Below are 23,048 nucleotides of genomic sequence, written 5' to 3' on the forward strand. Positions count from 1 at the left end.
TAAGTGTTTTTAGGGTTGATAGCAAGCTCTGTGATATGGCAAGCCCAGATATGGGCTTTCCCCTGGAATGATCTGCACCATTTTGCTGCCTAGCTAAAATGGGCAGAATATCAAATGGATATGCCAAAGGTTCAGTTCTTCTGTATTACCCACCCACTTCATTCAAACCATGCTTGGGAAGGACAGCTGTGGACCCCGTTATATACCTGATGATGCAATTAGGCACACACCCCTTGCACCCCTAGCTCTGCAAGCTTCTTCTGCTTACCCCAGAGACAGGGATGTGGCTGAAAGGATCCAACTTACTCTGGGCGCAGAGGGTATTCACACAACCACTTGATCAGGCATTAGTCCGATGTAGATAGTGTCTCAGACTCACAAGACTATACAAGGCGATTGTCCCAAGCCAGATCTACAGCCTCGTGCATTAAGCACAAGGACAAGCATGGGTGGCTGGAGAACATAATAACTTAATCTGCAGAAGCAAAAGTTCAACCCCATTCTTACCACAGTTGCCTGTCTTCTCTGCCTTTCCCCTCAAACCTCTTCCTACTTCACTTACTTTTTCTATGTATTACTGCTCCCTGTTCCATCACACACTTCCTTCAACCACAGGAAGGAACAGGGGAAGCTGCCTCCTACTGAGACAGACAATTGGTCTAAGCTCAGTACTGTCTACACTGACTGGCAGTGGCTTTCCAGGTTTTCCCAGCCCTACCTGGAGATGCTGGGGAAGGAACCTAGGGCCACCTGAATGCAAAGCAGATGCTATATGGACCTTTCCCTGGAACCTTAGAGAGTTTCTCACACACAGGCTAAAACCATAAAGTTATTCTGCAAGTTTGTGGCAGAGATGACCTCTGAAACTATCTTGTCCCTGGGCTGCTTACCCTTTAGTTTCCCCACCTCCTGAGTTTCCTTCCAAAGCTTTCAGTCCTTAATACTGTCCCTTTCAGTCCATGGGAAGTTTCAGCCCCAGTCAAACTGCCAATGTTCCCTGCTTTCAGCAAAACTGGACAGCAGCTAATCCGTTTCAGAAGCTCCACTGTCACAAATACAATGCTACATAGATATCCCCTTGAGAGGAAGCCAGAGATGCTATCTGGAAGAGGGGAAGGGATGTAGGGAGGAAAGTTACTTTGATGAGCAGCCAACTTAACCCTTGCTTTCCAGGCCAAGAGCCAAAGGGATTCTTATTGCAAAGATGTCTATAACATATGCCTGATGTCTCTGAAGGCTTACTAACTTTGCAATAATGGTTGCAAAACTTGGCTTCTCTGCTGGGTATTTAAGATGACAAAGAGGAGTGGGGGGGGGGGAAGAGAGAGAATAAAATGTAGAACAAGCAGCAGTGGAAAGGTTTGTTTCCTATAAGATAACTTGAGGTAGTCAAGTAGCACCCAGAGGAGAGTGCAAGTCTGGGAGTAAAGGAAGGCCTGGGCACTAAAACAAGGTCAGTAAATGGTTTGGGTCATGTCTGGAAATCCATAGGGGAAGAAGAAGTAGTAGACAGTACTATTAGTACAAGAGGGGATATCTTCCAACACTTTGAAGACAAAATCTGGGGTGCCATCTTCCCCATATGCCCTCTTCCCATTTTTTATCCCAAAACCTGGTGGTTGTGATTGCCTTGCCCCAGATCAGATCCAGGAGCAGAGCTGGTGATAGTGTCCTAGTCTGGAGGAGAAAGCAGCTGTTGCCCTCCAGTGCTGCATTTAGAACCCTCACAGGAGAGAACTTCATGGAGTCGTCTTCTAAACTAGCTGGAGGGTAACAGGTGAGAGAAGGCTTGGCTGCAATTCCTGGCAGCGGTTCTCTGGGGATTCGAGACAGGAGTGTTTCCAAACTGTGCCTGAAGATGCCAGAGATTGAATTATGGATCTTCTGCATGGAGAGCACATCCTCACAGGATGAGCCAGGCATGATCTAGCAGCCTTCCCCAACCTGGTGCCCTCCAGCAGTTCCTCAGGTATCCTGGGTCTGAGCCGTTAAGGGTCCTCCTAAAAGGTAAAGGTAAAGGTACCCCTGCCCATACGGGCCAGTCTTGACAGACTCTAGGGTTGTGCGCCCATCTCACTCAAGAGGCCGGGGGCCAGCGCTGTCCGGAGACACTTCCGGGTCACGTGGCCAGCATGACAAGCTGCATCTGGCGAGCCAGAGCCGCACACGGAAACGCCGTTTACCTTCCCGCTAGTAAGCGGTCCCTATTTATCTACTTGCACCTGGGAGTGCTTTCGAACTGCTAGGTTGCCAGGCGCTGGGACCGAGCAACGGGAGCGCACCCTGCCGCGGGGATTCGAACTGCCGACCTTTCGATCGGCAAGCCCTAGGCGCTGAGGCTTTTACCCACAGCGCCACAAGTGTCCCTAAGGGTCCTCCTACCTGTCCATAATTTGAGGACTGAGTCAACCTCTGTGGGCATAGCATGGTTTCTGAAGAGTTGTTCCCAGAAGCAAGCTGGCAGCCAGAGAATTGGGTGGCTCTTCCTGTCATTAGCTCTGGTGCCACCTACTGCTGGACTCCCTGCCTTCTGCCCTACGAGTTCAAATGGGCACCAGTCACCCCTGAAAGCAGGATGGAAATAAATATTGTACATAGACAAGCGAACTTTGAGCAGCTTACTCTTGCAGACTCCTCCAAGTCCCCAGCCTCAGAGTGTTTCTTGGTCAAAGAAGTGTTTCCCAAAAGGCTCTGCTTTGACCTCTTTCCAGTTGAAACAATCATTCTGGCAAGGTAACTGGAGGCAAAAGGAGGATGGCAGGGCTGCAGGGCTTTTATTAGCTGGGCAAAGGAGAGAATTTTCTGCAGGTACAGCTTCTCTCTCATGTGACAAACCACACACTTGCTGACATTCCTTCTCGTCTACCATTAAAAATGACAACACCCAATCCGCTTGTCCTCTGAGACAGGCTTTTGTATGTAAAATAAATAACTGTAAAAAGGAATCCATCCACGGTACTTTATCTCCCCTCACCCTTTCCTGGTCCTGTACTGTACTTTCAACAGCTAGCTAACATGCGGAGGTGAATATCACGGCATGGCCATAGGGGTTGCCAACTTTTTTAAGCCGCTCCTGTGGCAATGCCTTTAAACAGCAGTCAGCCCAATGCACAGAAACACAGAAGGGAAAACCCCTTTTTTTTCCAGGCACCTGGTCTCCAAGCCAAGTAAAACGTCTCCTGCTGAACTTCTGCAGGTCAACCTGCTAGGAGAGCCCGAGATGGCTGCGCGGCTCAACCCGCCTCTGACCCAAGCGCACCTGAACCCACCAGGTTGCAAAACCAACCAACCGGCATCCGCCTCTGTGGCGCCACCTGGCGGCGGCGCTTCCCTTCGCCCGCAACCCACGTGTACCGCTTCTCCTTTTACAACCTCGCTATTTACCCGAGTGTGTTAATTCCGACGACCAATCAGTGGGCAGGAGGTGTAGCTCCGGGAGGTTAAGCTCCAATCAGCACCTGCGAGTGGAGAAGGGAGGAGATGCTCTCTCCCTCTCTCTCCCCCGCTTCTCCCTCCCCCCTTTCCTCCCTTTCTGTAAACCACGTTGAGTTTGTAGCGCTAATTAATTTTTCCAAAGTCTGGGAGGGCTTCGCTGCAAGTCGGGATTCCGCTGCTGCTGCCGCCGCTGCCGCCGCCATCAACGGCCCTTCTTCGCCTTCCTCCTCCTCCTCCTCTTCTCCCTGCACCGCAGAGCCCAGTTGCGGAGGCCCCTCGGCTGCAATAAAATGTTTGACGGCTCCTTCCTGTCTCTTATATCTCCCCTTCTGTTGCGGCTGCTACTGGTGCTCTGCGGACCGGGCACCCATACAGGTAGGGGTGGCTCTGCGGATTTTCTCCCCACTTCAGTCTTCTGCCTTCTGTGTCGTCTCCCTGGATTTGACATTTTGGAAGCGGGCGCGGGGAAGGGAAGGTTTTTTTTTTTGGGGGGGGGTGGCGGACTGGACTTCAAATTGCATGCATTTTCAAAACGCACACCAACCCCTCGAGATACAATCATTTTGGGGAAGCCCCATATTTGTTGCATCTCTCCCCCGCCCCCTTAACAAGATGCAAAAGTTTGCAGAGCCAAATGGCATGTTCGTTTCCTTCTCTCTCTTTTCCACCCTCCCTTCCGTTATATGGCTCTGATCCCAGTTTTCCTTATCCAAAAGGATGTATCTGTTTCCAGACTTGTATATTCTTTATTCCTGGCTGGTCTTCTTGCAAACCTCAAACCCCCCCCCCCTTCTCTCTCTCTCCCCTCTCCCCTCTCTCTTCTTTTTTAATAGGTTTGGTGAAATGTGAGTACCCCCTCCATACTCTCCCTCCTTCCCTCTCCTTGTGTGTGTGTAATATCTAAAATACTTTTCTTGAACGATGCAAGAAAACTCTGGCGTTGTTCGGTTCTTTATCTCCCTCCCCCACTTTCCCCTTTATGCTGCACAACTAAAAGAAAAGTTGTAGCTACTGGCGGCAAATAAAATTAAAAAGAACCATCACCTCTCTCTCTCCTCTTCTCTTCTCTGCCTGCAGCTGGCTCAGAACTTCCAGGGCATTTGATCTGGGAATATATCTCGTTTATTTCTTAAACTGCTAAATGGGCAGTGCATGGGATGTAGGGAGAGGATATGTGACAAGTTAAATGGAAGGTGATGTGTCAATGGCTACTGACCCTGATGGCCGGAGGCATTATGCTTCTGAATCCCAGTTGCTGGAAACCGCAGGAGGGTAAAGAGCTGTTGTATTCGGGTCCTGCTGCATGTGCGCCTCCTATAAGCATCTGGCTTGCCACTGGGATAATGGGATGCTTGGCAAGGCGAGCCACTGCCCTCATCCAGCAGCAGACTCGTCTTCCATCCTTACGATAGGTAGAACTATAGAATCGTAGAGTTGGACGCTTCCCTGAGGATCGTCTTCTAATCCAATCCCCTGCAATGCAGGAATATGCAGTTGTCCCATACAGGGATCGAACCTGCAACCTTGGCGTTATCAGCACCACGTTGTAACCAAGTGAGCTATCCAAGCTTCCCTAGTAAACGGAGCTTCAAAGGCAGTCTAAATTCTGAGTGTCAAGATGCTAGGGGCAAATAAAGAAGGGAAGGCTGGCAGATTCATGGAGGATGAGTCTACCTGGGACTGCTAGTCATGTGATGAGTGCTCTAGTATGTATGTCTCTTGATGCTGGTGCTGAGAATCACAAGGTTGGGGGCTGGGAGTTGTTGCACTCTGATCCTCCTTGCAGACTTTCTATAGGCACGTGGGTGACTACGGTGAGAACAGGATGCTGGGGTAGGTGGGACTTTGGCCTGATCCAGCCTGGGCTCTGTTTATGCTCTGAGAGGCTACCAAAAGTCCCATGGGAAAGACCTAGTGCAATTGTTCCATTGGTCCATCTAGCTCACAGGATTGCATCAATACTGGTTGCTGGGATTTGCAAACAGGGAGAGTGTTGCCGCTCTCAGGTCTTGCTTTTGAGCATCCCATAGGCATCCGGTTGGCCACTGTGAGAACAAGATGTTGGGCTAGGTAAGAGTTTGCCAGACTTATGGTCTAACTACAGCTAGAGGCCCAACTCCCATCATCCGTAGCTAGTAGGACCAGTGGTCAGGGATGATGGGAATCGTAGTTCAAAACCAGCTGGAGACCCAAGTTTGGGAAACCCTTGGCTAGATAGACCTTTGGCATGACCCAGCAGGGCTCTTGTGTTTCAGCATCATGAGTATGTAACAGAATGCTGGGGAGACAATCCTTAGCCTGACCCAGAAGTGCAGCAGAATGTGTATGAACCAAGGGAATTTAGGTAGCTCAGTTGGATAGAGCATGGTGCCGATAACACCAAGGTTGCAGGTTCGATGCTGCTATGGGACAGCTGCGTATGCCTGCATTGGTCCTCATGGTCCCTTCTAACTCTGTGATTCTTTAAATGCTAACAGGAGACATAAGATTCCCCACCCTATCCTATGCTAGAGAAGAGTCCATAGGTCAGTGCTAGAGCAGTTGCTGTGCATACATAAGGCCCCAGGTTCCATACTTGGCATCTTCATGTAGGGTTGGGAACATGTATACTCAGGTGGCGCAATGGGTCAGTGTGTCTGGCTGTTAACCGGAAGGTTGGTGGTTCGAGCCCACCCAAGGCAAGATTCCTGTCTTGCAGGTGTTTGGGCTACATGACCCTTGAGGTCCCTTCCAACTCTACAATTTTATCGTTCTATGATTCTATCCCTTTCTTGGAACCCTTCGGAGCTACCTCTGGTCAGTGTAGACAATATCAAGCCATGTCACCTTTCTATGTTCCTTAGAGAGCCAGTGTGGTGCAACGGTCAGTTGAATTAGGGCCTCAAGACCACAGTTCAAACCCTACTCAGCCCTGGGTGACCCTGGGCCAGTCATGGTCTTCCAGGGTTGTTCTGTGGATTACATGGGGAGAACAATGTATGCCACTTAGAGCTCCTTGGAGAAAAAGATGGGATATAAATGTAATAAATAAATTGCACACAGAAGGTCCCAGGTTCAATCCTTCTCATCTTCCATTGAAAGAAAAGAGGTTCAGAGAAATATTTGCCCAAGACCCTGGAGAGGCCCAGCGAGTCAGAGCAGAACTGAAATGGATGGGCAGATAGTATGGCAGTTTCCTTTGTTCATTCCTATGTGCCTTTGAGCATATGCAGAGTGCTTTCCATTGCTATTAATAGTTGCCAGAGTAACCACAGTTGACCTTCTCCTCCTCCTCCCCCACACTGACAAAGCATCATCAAAAGATGGACAAATATAAAAAAGGATCAGTTTTAAAAAGTAGTAAAGTTAGAGGTAAAGGACCCGTGATCGTTAAGTCCAGTCACGAACGACTGGGGTTGTGGCGCTCATCTCGCTTTACTGGCCGAGGGAGCTGGCGTTTGTCCGCAGACAGTTTCTCTGGGTCATGTGGCCAGCATGACTAAACTGCTTCTGGTGAAACCAGAGCAGCACATGGAAACGCTGTTTACCTTCCAGTCAGAGCGGTACCTATTTACCTACAGTGGTACCTTGAGTTAAGAACTTAATTCGTTCTGGAGGTCTGTTCTTCACCTGAAACTGTTCTTAACCTGAAGCACCACTTTAGCTAATGCCTCCTGAAGCAAAGTTCTTAACCCGAGGTAATATTTCTGGGTTAGCGGAGTCTGTAACCTGAAACGTATGTAACCCGAGGTACCACTGTACTTGCACTTTGACGTGCTTTCGAACTGCTAGGTTGGCAGGAGCTGGGACCGAGCAACAGGAGCTCACCCCGTCTCAGGGATTCAAACCACCGACCTTCTGATCGGCAAGCCCTAGGCTCAGTGGTTTAGACCACAGCGCCACCCACATCCTTTAAAAAGTAGTAGTACTGGGCAAATAAGAATGATAATAAATGTCCAGCATTTTCAATTTATGACCAGAGAACTCTGCCTTCTCAGTCACAATGTACCAAAGGAGGTTGCATGTTGTTGGAGAGGGGATTCACTCTGCATATGTACAGAGGTGCCCTCTTCTTACAGATTCCAGTGTAAGACTGGCTGGTTCTAGCATTGCGAATAAGGTTCTAAAAATAGGCTTGGCTCTGGTGAGGTTGTGGTTTTAATTTAGACAGGGGTGGGAAACATCTGGCCTGCAGCCTGGCCTCACCATTTGACCCATGCAGATGCTCAAGCCACCAACCTGACTTCGCAGATTTCATGGGGTTGCAGCCCCAAGCAGGTATCTCCTTGCGTTCTTACGACTAACAGTGAATACAGTGGTACCTCGGGTTACAGACGCTGCAGGTTACAGACTCCGCTAACCCAGAAATAGTACTTCGGGTTAAGAACTTTGCTTCAGGATGAGAACAGAAATCGCAGGGCAGTGGTGCAGCAGCAGCAGGAGGTCCCATTAGCTAAAGTGCTGCTTCAGGTTAAGAACAGTTTCAGGTTAAGAACGGACCTCCAGAACAAATTAAGTTCTTAACCCGAGGTACCACTGTATAACCGTCTACCTGGGAGTTGGGTTCTTTGGCCTGTATTGCTGATGGCTGCTAATGCTCTCCCACCCTCCTTTCTTCTCTCCCTCTGTGTCTCTTTTTGCAGTCAATGCGGACCTGGGTGTGGTGATCATCCCGGAGCAGGTGCCCCTTGACAAGATCCCTTCCCTGCAGGTCAGAGGGATCCACTCTGAGGAGCATAGGAGGCGACGCTCTGTGCCTCTGCAGCCTGAAGAAGAGGCCGAGGTGCTGATCGTCCGGCTTCCCGCCGGGCTGGGCTCCGATCCAGGCTCTGACATCTACTTGAACCTTCGCCGAAATGGGCAGTTTTTGGCACCGGGTTTCTCCGTGGAGGAAATTGGCGTGAGCCGAAGCAGCCGCCGTGTGGACTTGGATCGCCTCTGCTTCTACACAGGGCACGTGCTCAACCGCAGCGCAGACTCCTTCGCTTCCCTCAGTGCCTGCGGCGGGCTGGTACTTGTCTCTGGGCGAATTTGCCCTCGATGGGCGCAGTCTGGTGTTGCGGGAGGCCGTTGTTTGGGGAAGAAGAGCCTGTGGAAGAGTGTGTTGGGTGGGGCATGGAGTTAAGGGAGTCGAGAGACAGGAATGTGAGAAGGCGGGTGGGTCCCCTGTACCTAGAAAGTGGGGAGTCCGGTGAGGCTAGGGAACAGCGTTGCAAACCTGTGTTCATTCCCTTACTATTTTCAGTTAGTTACAGGTTACGCTGTCAGTTTCGTACTGACAAGTGGAAGAAAATTGTAGCAGTCTGGCCTGCTACTGATATCAGAACTACAGCCAGCCAGCCATTCCCTTTTCTTAGGTACTCCATTCCATTTAGCCATCATGTTTTCCATTTCCCCACTCCAACCTTCAGGCAGCATTTTGTGGCTGCTGCGTAGGCTCAGTCCTCTTTGGACAGTGCCTGGAGTGCATGCCCTGGAACAGGAGGTGCTCTTAATGTTTTACCCCTGGGGCCTACTTAAGAGGGCTGACAATTGCTGAGGCCTACCAGTCTCAAAATGGTGGAGGCGGGAGGTAGCGTCTGGCTTAATTAGGTGGCTGCTACTGACATGGTTTTCTATTGATCCCTAATCAGCCTCTGGTCATTGCTAAATCCTTTGCCACAGTGTTTTTCATGTGGCAAGGAGTTCTGTAGTCTATCTTGCCTGTATTTCAAAACAAATGTTCAAAACAAATGTTGCTCATCCTGGGGATATTGTAAGATGAGTTTGCTGATCTAGAGGCTCAAAGTAAAGCACACTTACATTCACTTCCTTTTGCTGCAGTTACTCTCTCTTACCCTGTTCCTTTCTATTCTCAGATTATTATTAATTAATTAATTAATTAATTAATTTTCAATAACTTTTGCTGTCTCTAATTTCCTTCAACACCTCCTCAGGTCTTTTCCCCTTTGAGAAGGGAGGCCTCCCCCCTTCTCCCCAAATTTCTCTGACCCTCAGCCATCTTGACTCGCCATATGAGGAGTGCTGACATTAATGCAACCATTAGACCCACACGGCCAGGGGACTAGATGGGTCACGGCACCATGGCTCACTAGTCGTCTCTGGCCCAGCGATTGGGAAACTCTATGCTAAACTATTCCTCCGACGCTCCTTCGCGTTGCTGGCAAAGAGGGCAGACCAGCTTCTGCTTAAAGATCTGCCCTTATGGATCGCATTGCAGAGGGAATCCTGGCTTCGTTTCTGAGGAACGGCAGGGTGCTCCGGGAGCACACCTTGTAAACCAGTAGGGGGCAGCATTCTAAAATTGCAGGCTTAAAAAAAAAAGAATCTCCAGTCTGCAGGAGCTCTGGCCCCTTTTGCTTCTTGTCACCCTGCTTAGCCCTTAGTGATGAACGAGCATTGATAACTCAGTTGGTTAAAGTGTAGTGCTGACAATGCCAAGGTTGCAGGTTCAATCCCCGTATGGGACAGCTGCATGGCAAGGGAGTTGGACTAGATGATCCTTCCAACTCTATGATTCTGTTTTGGGACTGGATCCCTCTATGGGACAACTGCGTAGGAGTTTGGACTTCCAGGATCCCTCCCAACTCTATGATTCTATGGGGCTCAGTTTGGCCTCCCAGTCTTCCAGTCGGTCTAGTCCAGCGGTTCTCAACCTGTGGGTCCCCAGATGTTGTTGGACTACAACTCCCATCATCCCTGAGCTCTGGCCTTGCTAGCTAGGGGTGAGGGGAGTTGTAGTCCAACAACATCTGGGGACCCACAGGTTGAGAAAGGCTGGTCTAGTCGCATTGTGGGTCTCGCCTGTTAACTTTCTGTGGTGTTTCTGTGGCTCTGTAGGAATGCCGATGAGGCTGGAATTCTTCACAGCCTGTCCACCCCGCCCCTTCCCTCCCGCCTCCCCACCTAATGCAAGCGTTGCCCCTCAGGGCAGGAGTGGGCGGAGCAGGGGGGGTGCTTAGTTTGGGCAGCTGTGCTGTAGACAGTCCTTAAGGAAGGAGGGGCAAGCCCTATGCCTCAGGTGAGCACCTGCATCCAGATAATGGGATACCAGCATCTTTTGTGATTGATGTTGGAAGCTGGAGCTGAGCACCACCAATCTTGGAGCTTGAAAATGAGAATGCTCCTTCCCCCCCCCCCCTCGTGAAATGCTGACAGGGTTCTCCACCCACCTGTCCCTTGCTGCAAAGCACACTTTGTTAATCTCATTCATAAATTACCAAGCTCTTAAGGCTCTGAAGCCATCTGAAAAGTGTACAAACGGAACAGGGGGGGGGGGGAGCCATGTAAAAATATAAACTAAATGGGAATTCATTTGTAGTGGCAACTTTTATTGCTTGAGAAGTGATGGTGGTAGAAAGGGAAATTAATAACACTCTGCTGGCAGTTGGGGAATATGTCCCGACCTCACTTACTTGGGAGTAAGCTCCTTGAATCCAGTGGGACTTACTTCTGAGTAGGCATGGTCCACATCCACACCAGGCATTCAAAATGCTATGATACCACTTTAAACAGTCATGTCCCCCCCCCCCAACGAATTCTGGGCACTGTAGTTTAAGGGTGCTGAGACCCGTTTGCCCCCTAGTGCTACAATTCCCAGAGTGGTTTAACAATCAGTCCTGCTTCTCAGGGAACCCTGGAAATTGTAGCTCCCGTGTTTCCTTGGGGGAAGCTATGACTGCTTAAAGCGGTAACACACCTCTTTAAATGTATCCTGCGAATGGGACTGTGGTTAGGTTGACAGACTCTGAATTGTGGAGGGAATTTAGGAAGCTCCTGAAATCTACAATCCGGACGCCCTAACACCCTTGCCCCCATTTTACCTTGTAATTAAAATTGGCAAACTAAGGGTGTTGCCACACAAAGTTAAGAGATGCAGTTCCCTTTTGTATCCCCTATAACATGGGCAGCACAAAAAAGGGTACACAGCTGAAATGGGAAGAATCTCTATACCGATTTGAGTTAGGACCAAACCACTACCACCGACAACCTTCTTCCCTTGCAAGGAGATCAATAACTTTTTTGCCTAGGAGTTGAGATTCTTCTGGATCCTGACATTTCTCCAGATAATCAATCAAATCTTAAAACAGGTATACTGTTCCACTTGTCTGGGAAGCTTCCACAGCCAATTCCCCAGACTCTAAGGTAGTGGGGACCCTTGTGGGGTGTCAAATCAAGACTCTTGCTTTGGCAGGAGGGATTAACTGACCAAACAAAAGTGCATTGCAGCTTGGGGGGGGGGGTCACAGCTAGTTAAAGAGAGATCCTCCCTTGGGCCATAACATGGGTGGGTCTGGGATAACTTCTTGAGTAAACAAAACAGTGCAGACACCAGACTGCCCTCATCAACCAGGCGCAGAAAGACATAGTGGAGAGACCACTAGGGGAGTCATATCACAACTACTGTTTTAGGAGGTGATAGCAAGAGCTAAGGGGAGTGTTAGAAGAAGGTAGGGGGCTGCCTCTCCCCCATGCAATCCAAGCACTGGGTGGGATACAGAGTGGGAAGCAGCTGTTGAGCAGTCCTTTGTACATTTCGCTTTGAGATAGTTCTCCTTTTGAACTATTTCCCAACAGCATCTGAAACATATGCAGCTGCTTTACACGGAGTCAGATCAGTGTTGTTAACTCTGAGTGACAGTCTCCTTCCGGGGCCTCAAGCAGAGGTCTTCCCCAAGCCTGCTGGCTGAGATCACGTCAGCTGGAGATGCCAGGAACAAGTATATAATCAAAGCACTTGTTCTACCACTGGAAACCCCTGTGAGCAATGGCCTACCAAGGCACTTTCCATTTTGGAAAGTTGGGCAGAGCATGGTATTGTCCCGATTCCTGCCGTGACAGCGATGCTCACTGTGTACCATGATCCGAAGCTGAAATAGCTCTGCGGTGATGATGAGCAGGTTGCTTGCAAGCCCTCTGTCTCCTAAAAGCCAGGCAGCATAGCTTTAACTGGAATTCCATCTGTGGAAGAACAAAACCAAGGGTTGTTCGCGAACAGCAGTTGCGTCCGTGACATCTGTGTGCCATGCGTAAGTAAAATAACATGGGCTCAGCAGTAAACTAACCACAACAGATAGGAACATGGACCCTCTCCTATTGTTGGTCCTCTTCCAGCCCTGCTAACTGCATCATTGTTGGCAGAGAACACATTGCGGCAAAAACTACATATCCTGAAAAGCACTACCAAACACATGGGATGGAGGCGCAGAGAACATGATCCTCTAACTATGCCCAGCTGCTGATGCTGGGAAGACCTATCCAGATGTTCAGTGGGGAGCAGTAACTATGGTTGCCTTGATGATGTGGACAGGAGGGGGAGCAGGGAGCTGTGAGGCACTGAGAGAAGAGGATGCTTGACTAGATAGGCTGTTGGCCTGATCCTGCAGGCTTTTGTGTTCTGATGTTCCTGTTGGTGCCAATGGGAGGTTGTTTCTTAATGCTAATTGCCACCACCTCTCTATGCAATTTGTTCCAAAGCTAAACCGTTCTTACTGCCAGGAAACTTCTTCTTGTGTTCCACCTCTAACTTACGTCCAGGAGATCCAGTCCTGTCCTATGGGGCAGCAGAGAACTAATTTTTGCCCTGTTTTGTGTGAGAGTCCTTCAGGTATTAGAAGAGGGATATTACTTCCCACCTCTGTTTTCCCTGGGTGAACATACATAGTCCCTTCAACTTTTCCAAGTAGGCAGGGAAAGGCACTTTGCTCTGGGAAACTGGGGCACTACTCTTTCTACAAGCAATGACAACTCTGTTTTCTGTCTGGTTGGAGCCTGTGTGTGTGTGTATGCATATGCATGTGTGCAAAAGAGAGGCAGGTGGTGGATGATGAATGCAGAGCAATCCTATGTAGGTCTACTTAGAAGTAGTTTCCGCTGAGTTCAGTGGGGCTTACTCCTAAATAAGCCCACATGGTATTGCAGCCTTGTATTTCAATTAGTATTTTCATTGCTGGATTTCTTTGAACATTGCAGATGGAAATAATTGATGTCCTTAATGCCGTTTGCAAAGGAGGAGAATGAGGGGAAAGCTATCATTAGTTGTCTCCTACCACTGTGATTCCCTTCTCCATCTATCCTTAGTTACCATTTCCTTGGCCCCACCTGCCTCAGCAGGCACCATTCGCTGCTGCTGCTATTTTGTGTTTCCTGTACCATGGACCATCTTCATTGACCTCCTCTGAACTTCTTCCAGTTTGTTAGTTCTAGTCTAGTCTCCTCCCTGATCTGCCAGGAATGCATTTGTACCAGAGGGAAACATAGTCCTTGTGAGCGGCCAACCAACAGTCTAGAAAAGCACAGCCCAATGCTGTTACCCATTCCTAGATATTTAATGGTGGCAGAGCTAAGAAGTCCACCTGTGCAACGATGCCCCATATTCCCATGCTATGAAAGGCCTCCCCGGTAAGTGTAATGTGATAGTCTTTTAACTAAGGATGTAAGAAAGCAGTGCTTTCCATTCTATGTTGTGCTGTTTCCATCCCAATGCAGTTTGTCTTCCACCAAAAGGTGCATTAGTTGTGTTGCTGTCTGCTGTGACAAATTTATAAAACGTACCGTATTTTTCGCTCTATAAGATGCACTTTTTCTCTCCTGAAAAGTAAGGGGAAATATGTGTCCGTCTTATGGAGCGAATGCAGGCTGTGCAGCTATCCCAGAAGCCAGAACAGCAAGAGGGATTGCTACACAGCGATCCCTCTTGCTGTTCTGGTTTCTGTGATAGCCGTGCAAAGCCTCTTCAGGGCAGGGGGAGCTCTATAAGACACACTTTTCTCCTCCTAAAAAGTAAGGGGAAATATGTGTGCGTCATATGGAGCAAATGCAGGCTGTGCAGCTATCGCTGAAGCCAGAACAGCAAGAGGTATCGCTGTGCAGCGATCCCTCTTGCTGTTCTGGCTTCTGGGATTCAGAATATTTTTTTTCTTTGTTTCCTCCTCCAAAAACTAGGTGTGTCTTATGGTCTGGTGCATCTTATAGAGCGAAAAATACGGTATATAATTTACATAAACAATCACATTTCAGTGCAAAGGAAAAACGATGCAAGGGGGTGGGAATAAAATGTAAGCAATTACTTACTGTTTGCAGGCATAGACTGCAAGATGCAACATTTTATTCTATAATCTATAATGGAGACTGGGTCCATGTTTTCTCTATGTAGTCTATGCACGATCTTCTTGAGAAAACGGGTTTCATTCTGAAAATAACGGCTCACTGCAGATTGATTCTGCATAACCCCACATGGTACCCATTTGAAAACAGATGTAGGTGGTCCTGATAATGGCGAGGTGTGTATTAACACCTGCTTGATGTGGTTGTGGGTGGGCGTATATCAAGATCACAATCACCGCTTCCTTCTTCATTCACCTGGGGCTAGCTCAGGAAGGAGAAGGCATGGATAACTAAATCAAGGGTTGTATCAGGCAACCACACCCACACTTGTAGACGGCAGGCTCTAGAATCAATGTAAGTTGAAAGCAGCATGTTGGAAGATGAGCATCAACAACTGTGGATTGAGAAAAATGACATTTCTGTGCCGATTCATTTCCGTTCTGGACACAGGACGAATAAGCGAACATTGGCAATTTCCTGTTTCTGTTTCTATTGGAATTCTCCGACATCCCTGCTTTTAACTCTTCCATAAGGAATATTCTAGTTAAGTGATGCAAAATGTTATCAGTTGACATAAACAGCTCCTCAAATGTACTGCAACGCACTTCAGGGCTGTTCAGCTCATTCTAGCTCACTGCGCAGGAGCCCACAGGGTGGTTCTCTTCTGAATGGATAGAACAGCCCTGAACAACATGTGAGCCACCAACACTGGATAGCTCAGTTGGTTAGAGCATGGTGCTGATAATGGCAAGGTCGCAGGTTCAGTCCCCATATGGGACAGCTGAATATTCCTGGACTAGATGATCCTCAGGGTCCCTTCCGACCCTACAATTCTATGATTCTATGGCAACCTGAACGCAGCTCTGCAGCCGTGGATGGGCCTCCATATGCCCAGCTGCTGCCCTGGTTTTTGGATGCCCAATCAGGCATCAAGAACAGGAGGCTTACTGAGGCCTGGGTAGGGCTGCTGGGTCACAGCTGTGCGGGGCCTTTTCAAATGAGGTACCTGGCTGGATTTGTCTGATCTAAAGCAGGCCAAGATTTTTCATTCAGCCAGATCCTTCTAATGTTCAGTCAAAATGTTTCACTGACTGGGGTGGGGAGGATGTGTGATCTCATAGTAAGTGGGGAAACATGAGGGCCCTTCTGGGGCTCATTTGAAGTTTGTTTGTTTTTTGTACCTGGTACCAGTTTGGTTTTCAAGGGAGGGGAAAATGAGCCTGTCTTAAGAACAGAAGATTAGCTCAATTGGCTTGGCCCAATGGCCCATCTAATCCAGCACCCTGTTTTCATGGTGCCCAACCAGATGGCCATGGGAAGCCCATAAGCAGGGCCTGAATACAACAGCCCTGCAATATAGAGGAGGATGCCAGGGCTCTTCTTAAATTGTTTGCCGGATTAGACAAAATAATGAAGGATAAGGCTATTGACAATTTCCCCAATTGGGTCTCCGGCTGGTTTTGGACTACAACTCCCATCATTGCTAGGTAGCAGGACCAATGGTTAGGGATGATGGAATTGTAGTCCAAAACCATCTGGAGACCCAATTTGGGAAACCCTGCTCTAATCCCATAGGCATTTGGTTGGCGACTGTGAGAACAAGGGCGTTGGACTAGATGGACCTTTGGCTTAATCTAGCAGAGCTCTTGGTATGTTCTTGTTCATTTATTGTGATATAGTGATGCCCCAAATATTAGCTTTCCTCTTCAGCAACTTCCAAAGTAGAGAGCCCACACTGGAACTGTGCTTCAGTTATTAGTGTACCAAAAGCACCCTAGAATGTAAATCAAGAGAGGAGAAAGACCAAGCTGATTTATGAACTTTATCCTCACCAGTAAAATTCAGCAATCTTCTTCTTGCCTTGGCTGAATTCTCCTGAAAACGTTAAAAAGAAATGTGAGCAGTTCTCTTATTTTAGTTTGTAATCTTCCTATGAAGCTATATAGCTAAAGTATGTCAATGAGACTGCCCTGGTGTAAGTGAAGACAAAGACTAGCGTGTTGTGTGTGTGTGGCCTGTGTAATTTATAACACATATGTAATGTAGATTGTAAATCACATTAATGCAGTCAGCTGTTCCACATCCCAGCAGTCATATGTACGTGCAGAGAACTTATTTGGGTGGCTGCCTAGCTGGTATAGAACTCTCTCTCAAAAACAACCCCTCCCCCTTGAAATATCTGGCCTTATTCTCAGTCTGTACCCATCTGGTGGGTCTTGCATACAGCTGTAACAGTAAAAAAAAGGAGATGAACATTTCCCTTTTAAAAGTTTGATGTATGCCTGAGCACGCAATGGTGGCCCGCTAAAATTTTTGCTAGAGCTCTAAGTGTGATGTGGTGATAAGACTTAGCCCAGTGAGCTCATAAACATATAGTAGAAATGTTTAAACATCTTTTTTTCTTTTTTTGCCTAATGGAGTGGATATTTCCCCCCCTCCTGGCTGCCAAGTTATTGGATATTCTTGGTCAATGTGATTCCAATGACTTTTTTGTTTTGTTTTTGTGGTGAACAGGTTGGCTATATCCAGATTGGATCAGAACAGGTGCAGATACAACCAGTGAACACTTCCGAGACCTCGTTTGATGGGAAAGAGCACTTCATCAGGCACAAACGAGCCACCAGATCGGCACATCCCGGCAAGCCGGAGATCCCAGTTGAGCCCTGCAGAGTTGTGGCAGGTGGGTTATTGGAAGTCGGTGTGTGAATGAGTGGCCTCCTTGGAGCAGTGGTGGTTGCCGCAGCTAGAGTTGGCCTCGCACACCTGTTCGTTTGCTTGCTTGTATGTTTGCAGAGTTGGAAAAGGTTCAGAAAAAGGTGACCAAAAGGATCAATGGGATTGAGTGACTCCCCTATGAGGAATGGTTGCAGCCTTTTGGACTTCTTAGTTTTGAGAAAAGGAAAGTAGGCGGTAACTTGGTAGAAGTCTATAAAATAATGCATAGCATGGAGAAAGTAGGTAGAGGAAAGTTTTTCTCTTCCTCCACTAAAACTTGTAGACATCCAGGGAAGCTGAATATTTGAAGATTCAGGCCAGATAAAAGAAGGTACGTATTCACACAGTACACGGAACTCGCTCCCACGGGAGGCATTGATGGCCACCAACTTAGATGGCTTTAAATGAGGATTGGACAAGTTCATGGAGGATAAAGCAACCAGTGGCTCCTAAGCAGAATAGCTTTGCTCTGTGTCCATGGTGAGAGGCAGTAACGCAGCCAAATTCCAGCTGTTAGAAACCAAGGAGTGCTGATCAAATCCTACTTACATTTACCAGCAATAAAAACAATTTCAAGTCCAGCACAGATACATAGTAATATAAACATCTCAATCTGAAAGGCTTGAAAAGTGCTGAAAATATACAGTGGTACCTCGGGTTAAGTACTTAATTCGTTCCGGAGGTCCGTTCTTAACCTGAAACTGTTCTTAACCTGAAGCAGCACTTTAGCTAATGGGGCCTCCTGCTGCCGCCGCACCGCTGCCACGCAATTTCTGTTCTCATCCTGAAGCAAAGTTCTTAACCCGAGGTACTATTTCTGGGTTAGCGGAGTCTGTAACCTGAAGCTGTTCATCCTTACTCATCCTGTGTAACCCTTTGGCCTGCCAAAGAACATGGATATACTCTTTTCATATCTATGTTCTGTGCAGGTTGAAGTGCTAGCAAGGTCCAGCTCACAAGGGCTTGAGAGGTAGCAGATGTCTTGAGCAATAGAAGCAAAGATCAGGGGAACCTTATAGAAGTATACCAGCATATCCAACATGAGGGAATGCAGCCATTGTTGTAGCTATAGAGCGGGCAGTGACATGACTGGCCTTCTAAGGTCATCTGATCTCCCAACTGATGACGAGGAGTGTTGTGGTCTGTAGCTTTTATATTCTGACATGAACTCCCCGCCCTGATGGGCATAGGGAACTAATATTTAACCAGTAGAGGCTGCTGGTTTGATCCTTGGAATTCCTTGCAATATACAGTGGTACCCCGCAAGACGAACGCCTCGCGAGACGAAAAACTCGCAAAACGAAAGGTTTTTTCGTTTTCGAGTTGCCTCGCAAGACGAATTTCCCTATGGGCTTGCTTCGCAAAACGAAGCTTGCCCCGGGGACAGCGGGTCTTCTCTTTTGAAGCAAGGGGCGGCGGGGAGATCGCTTCTCCCCACCGCCCCTTGCTTCAAAAGAGGTCTGCCCCCGGACCTCTTTTGAAGCAAGGGGCTGCGGGGAGATCGCTTCTCCCGGTGCTCCGAAGCCGGGCGGGGGGGCGGGAACACCTGCCCCAGCCACCCCGCTTCGGAACGCTGCTCCGAAGCGGGGGGGGCGGGAACACCTGCCCCAGCCGCCGGGCTTCGTAGCGCTGCTGCGAAGCCGGGGGGGGCGGGAACACCTGCCCCAGCCACCCCGCTTCGGAATGCTGCTCCGAAGCGGGGTGGGGGGGGCGGGAACACCTGCCCCAGCCGCCGGGCTTCGTAGCGCTGCTGCGAAGCCGGGGGGGGGGCGGGAACACCTTCTGAAGGCGGGCGGGGGGCGAAAGTCTTTGTCCCCCCTGCCTGCCTTCCCAGGGGCTTTTAAATCGCCCCGGACAGCGGAGAAGTCCTCCGCTGTCCCGGGGCGATTTTAAAATGCCGCCCGCCAGCATTTTAAAATCGCCCGGACAGCGGAGAAGTCCTCCGCTGTCCCAGGGTTTTTTAAAATGCTGGGGGTGGGAAGAAAAGCCCTTGTCCCCCCCCCCAGCCTTCAGAAGAGGTCCGGGGACAGTCTGTCCCCGGACCTGGTCTGAAGGCGGTTTCCCTAGGAACGCATTAATTGATTTTCAATGCATTCCTATGGGAAACCGTGCATCGCAAGACGAAAAAACCGCAAGACGAAGAGACTTGCGGAACGAATTAATTTCGTCTTGCGAGGCACCACTGTATTCGAAAGCAAGTCATAGGATGCTGCCTATTGCCAGGCCACGTCTAGTACTGTCTACATTGACTAGCACCACCTCTCCAGAATGAGGTATTTCACCATCCTACCAGGAGAAGGGGGATGCGGGTGGCGCTGTGGGTTAAACCACAGAGCCTAGGATTTGCCGATCAGAAGGTCGGCGGGTCGAATCCCCGCAACAGGGTGAGCTCCCGTTGCTTGGTCCCAGCTCCTGCCAACCTAGCAGTTCGAAAGCACATCAAAGTGCAAGTAGATAAATAGATACCACTCCGGTGGGAAGGTAAACGACGATTCCGTGCACTGCTCTGGTTTGCCAGAAGCAGCTTAGTCATGCTGGCCACATGACCTGGAAGCTATATGCCGGCTCCCTCGACCAGTAAAGCGAGATGAGCGCCGCAACCCCAGAGTCGGCCACTACTGGACCTAATGGTCAGGGGTCCCTTTACCTTTACCAGGAGAAGCTTGGGATTGAACCCAGAACCTTATGCATGCACAGTCTACATTTTTCATGCTCTACATCTGAGTTATGACCCCTCAGCCAAGTTCCATCTATTTCAGAGCCACCTCCTTCCTAGCAGCATCAGACTTCAGGGTACCTAGAGATGTCTTTCCTAGCACCTGTTACCTGAACATTTTTAGGTGGAGACCCCAGGCATTGAACCTGGGAGTTTCTGGATGCAAATAATGCCAATGAGTTCTGACCTCTCTCCCCTCCCCCCAAGTCCTGCTGATTTCAGTACAGCTTCCTTCTGAATATATAAATTAGGTTAGCCCCATCTGATTGGTGGGTGCAAGGCAGCCTCCCAAAACAATGCTAGAAATAGCTGTGCCCTTGATTCCTATTCTAGGTATGTGACACTTAATGGGAACTTAGAGAGTGAAGCGTGGCTGAACATTTGGAGCAAAACATCAGCAAAATCCTGAAGTAAGCAAAAATGCCAATAAGGCTAATTACATTTTCTGCACACCCCTTCTTGTAAGCAATGCAGATCAGGACCCTGATCAGTTCCAAGTGAGCTGTGCTGTGTTGGCTAAGCTATGAAAAACATTGTTTTAGCAGAAGACTTGATTCTTATGAAGACGGGCAGAGCCTTGACTTCCAGCGGCCTGCCTCCCTGGAAGGCCTGCATGGCTGTGGAGCAAAAGGAACTATAAGAGAGGGCACAGACTTTAAGCTTGTGACATCTGCTTTGTGTTTTACTGGAATCCCAAGATATACTGACTGCAGCAAGGTGTGAAAGGCATACAAGTTTTATAACATCATTCTATCTTAGCTGCTGTTGAGCGAGCAAGGGGTTGTGAGCAACAGAGCAGAGTTGTGCTCACAGGCCGCCACCCCAACCCCCCCAAATCCATTTCTGGTTACCCCTAAGTGCTATTATGCTATTATGCTTTTATACTTTTTGTTTTGTATAAAGCAACTGAAAAATGTAATAAATAAATAAAAATAATTGCCACCCAATTTCAGTCAAAGTGAAATTCCGAAGAGAAACTAAGAACTTCTTAGTTTCTCTTTGAAATTTCAAACAGTAGAGGCAGAAATGTTCGGATTTACAAAAATATTCTGGGCAGGAGTTCTCTACGCATCCCTAGTTAAGTGCAATAGTTACAGTATCTTCTAACTAAGTATTTTCCAGCTAGCCTAGTGAATCTTAAATTTCATGAATTGCCCTTAAGCCCTTTTCTTATTTGTGTGTGTCTGTGTGTGTTTTTTAAAAAAACCATGATTGCTTTTTCTCCCTTTTGCTTCAAGAAAGATGTGATGTCATGGCTTCTAATAGGCTTAGTGTGTTAATGACCTAATTGACTCCTGTCTTGTTTGGATTAACGTTTTTGTGCCTAAGAGGGGAGAGGGTGGGGAAACCCTAATCTGCTGTGACACACAAAAGAGCCTATTCCTTATGACATGATTTGGGGACCAGGTGATCTTGGAGCACTTTTCCAAAGGTTCTTATGAGAATCAAAGGCCTCATTAGAATGGCACCCATCAGTGTGGACAGGAGCTGGCCAGGATTCCATAAGAGACCTTTGGTTCCAGAACATGGTATTTAGGCTGTCACATCTAGGCACAAACTTAAGTTATTCAGAGCAGAAGCTGAAAAATATATATAAGGGCATGCTTTTCATGCCATGAAAATTAATGTGTATATTTGTATGAGGAGGAACCTGGAAAAAAATCTCAAGTATTTTAGGGTAGGCTGTTGAAAGAGCTTTGATGACCAGCAAAATTTATCTTGGTCTTGTATCTACTTCCTTGTGATGATAATATTTACAATGTTGTGATTACAATGTTTACAAGATAAGCATGTGTGACTAATGGAGTGGTGTGTGCATTGTGATGTTATATTTTGAAATGTATTACTAGATGCGAAGACATAAAATACAGGCGATAAAAAAGGGGGAGGAAGCTTTGCAAAGAAATATGTATATTGAACCCAATGCATTTCAAATATCTTCTTCATAACTAGGCATAAACAGCTTGAGTCTTATTTTTCCAGCTCTGGCGGAATTGTAGTTTATGGAGTTGAGAATTTGATGTACAAACCATAGTTCTGTGTGCATTTATATTGCTGGAAACGAACGGTCATTTGCTTGCAATTCTTTTGTGGATAATGGAAGTGACCAAAATGTGGCAATCTTGCAAATGGATTCTATCACTTTGCAGAAAAATCTGGTTGGGGACTATTAAATGTTAAAAATAGCTCTGGCATAAACTGATTGATTTATGTTAAAAAAGACTCTAATTTGTGGGTTCTGAAACAGCTATACAAGTTATGTTACATTTATGGGAGAAAAGAATATCTCAGGTATTTACTGGGGCCAAAGATGACATTCTTGTTTAAGTAAGTGTAGATATCAGACACTAAAAGAAAGGCATGCCTTCTTAAATTAGCTATAAATGTGGTGTTTTCTCTAGGAAATTTGACGTGCCTTTCTTAAGGTCTGTTCCAAAGGTCTCAGGTGGTGATTTAAAGTCCCATTACCTAGAAAGGACTTCTTATAAAATGTGGCTCAAGAGTGTGAAACAAGGCAGATCATCTTCTGAGGAAAAGTGATAATTTAATGCTCATGACACCAAGCTCATAAATTACTCTTAAATGTGCAACTGCCTAAAATTTGGCTCAACTGAAACACATTCTTCATTTAAAGCCTCGAGTCATACTCCAAGGAGAGGTAGGAATTTATTACAACAGAGTAAACTATTTTTAAGAAGTGGGCTAACTTTATTTTTAACACACTTCTTTCTGCACAAGCAAATATAAATGCAAACAATGCATGTGTCTGAGCTAGGATCTTTTTTTCCTTGGGAACCTTGTAATTTTTTGAGAACCTGTAATATCTGCGAGAAGATTGGTAGTAGTGAAATAATTTTTCATTACAGCTCTTCTCCTGTAGTGCACAGTGTATGTGAGTTTGATATGTTCTAGATTGATCATGTTCTTCAAGGCTGGCCCATTAGGACCAACAAGGCCCTGCTCCACCGACCTCAGCCTGCCATTAGCCAGCCCCACCTATTGCCTTCTTAAAGATAAAGGGACCCCTGACCATTAGGTCCAGTTGTGGCCGACTCTGGGGTTGCTGCGCTCATCTCTCTTTATTGGCCGAGGGAGC

The 23,048-nt window shown here is 47.7% G+C and overlaps 1 protein-coding gene across 3 annotated transcripts in view; it reads left to right on the plus strand.

Annotated features, from left to right (window-relative positions):
• The first annotated feature begins 3,453 nt into the window (after positions 1-3,453).
• Positions 3,454-23,048, plus strand: part of ADAMTS17 (ADAM metallopeptidase with thrombospondin type 1 motif 17) — a 173,567-nt gene continuing 153,972 nt past the window's right edge. For all 3 annotated transcript variants that reach the window (XR_013390667.1, XM_028705340.2, XM_028705341.2), the window contains exons 1-3: positions 3,454-3,810; positions 8,058-8,425; positions 17,035-17,200. Coding sequence is in view for 2 of the 3 variants with exons in the window: in XM_028705340.2 (XP_028561173.2) it covers positions 3,726-3,810; positions 8,058-8,425; positions 17,035-17,200 (619 nt within the window). In the remaining variant the exon portion in view is untranslated. The remainder of the gene's footprint in view (positions 3,811-8,057; positions 8,426-17,034; positions 17,201-23,048) is intronic.

The sequence above is a fragment of the Podarcis muralis genome, chromosome 14 (genome assembly GCF_964188315.1).
Source record: "Podarcis muralis chromosome 14, rPodMur119.hap1.1, whole genome shotgun sequence".
NCBI lineage: Eukaryota > Metazoa > Chordata > Lepidosauria > Squamata > Lacertidae > Podarcis > Podarcis muralis.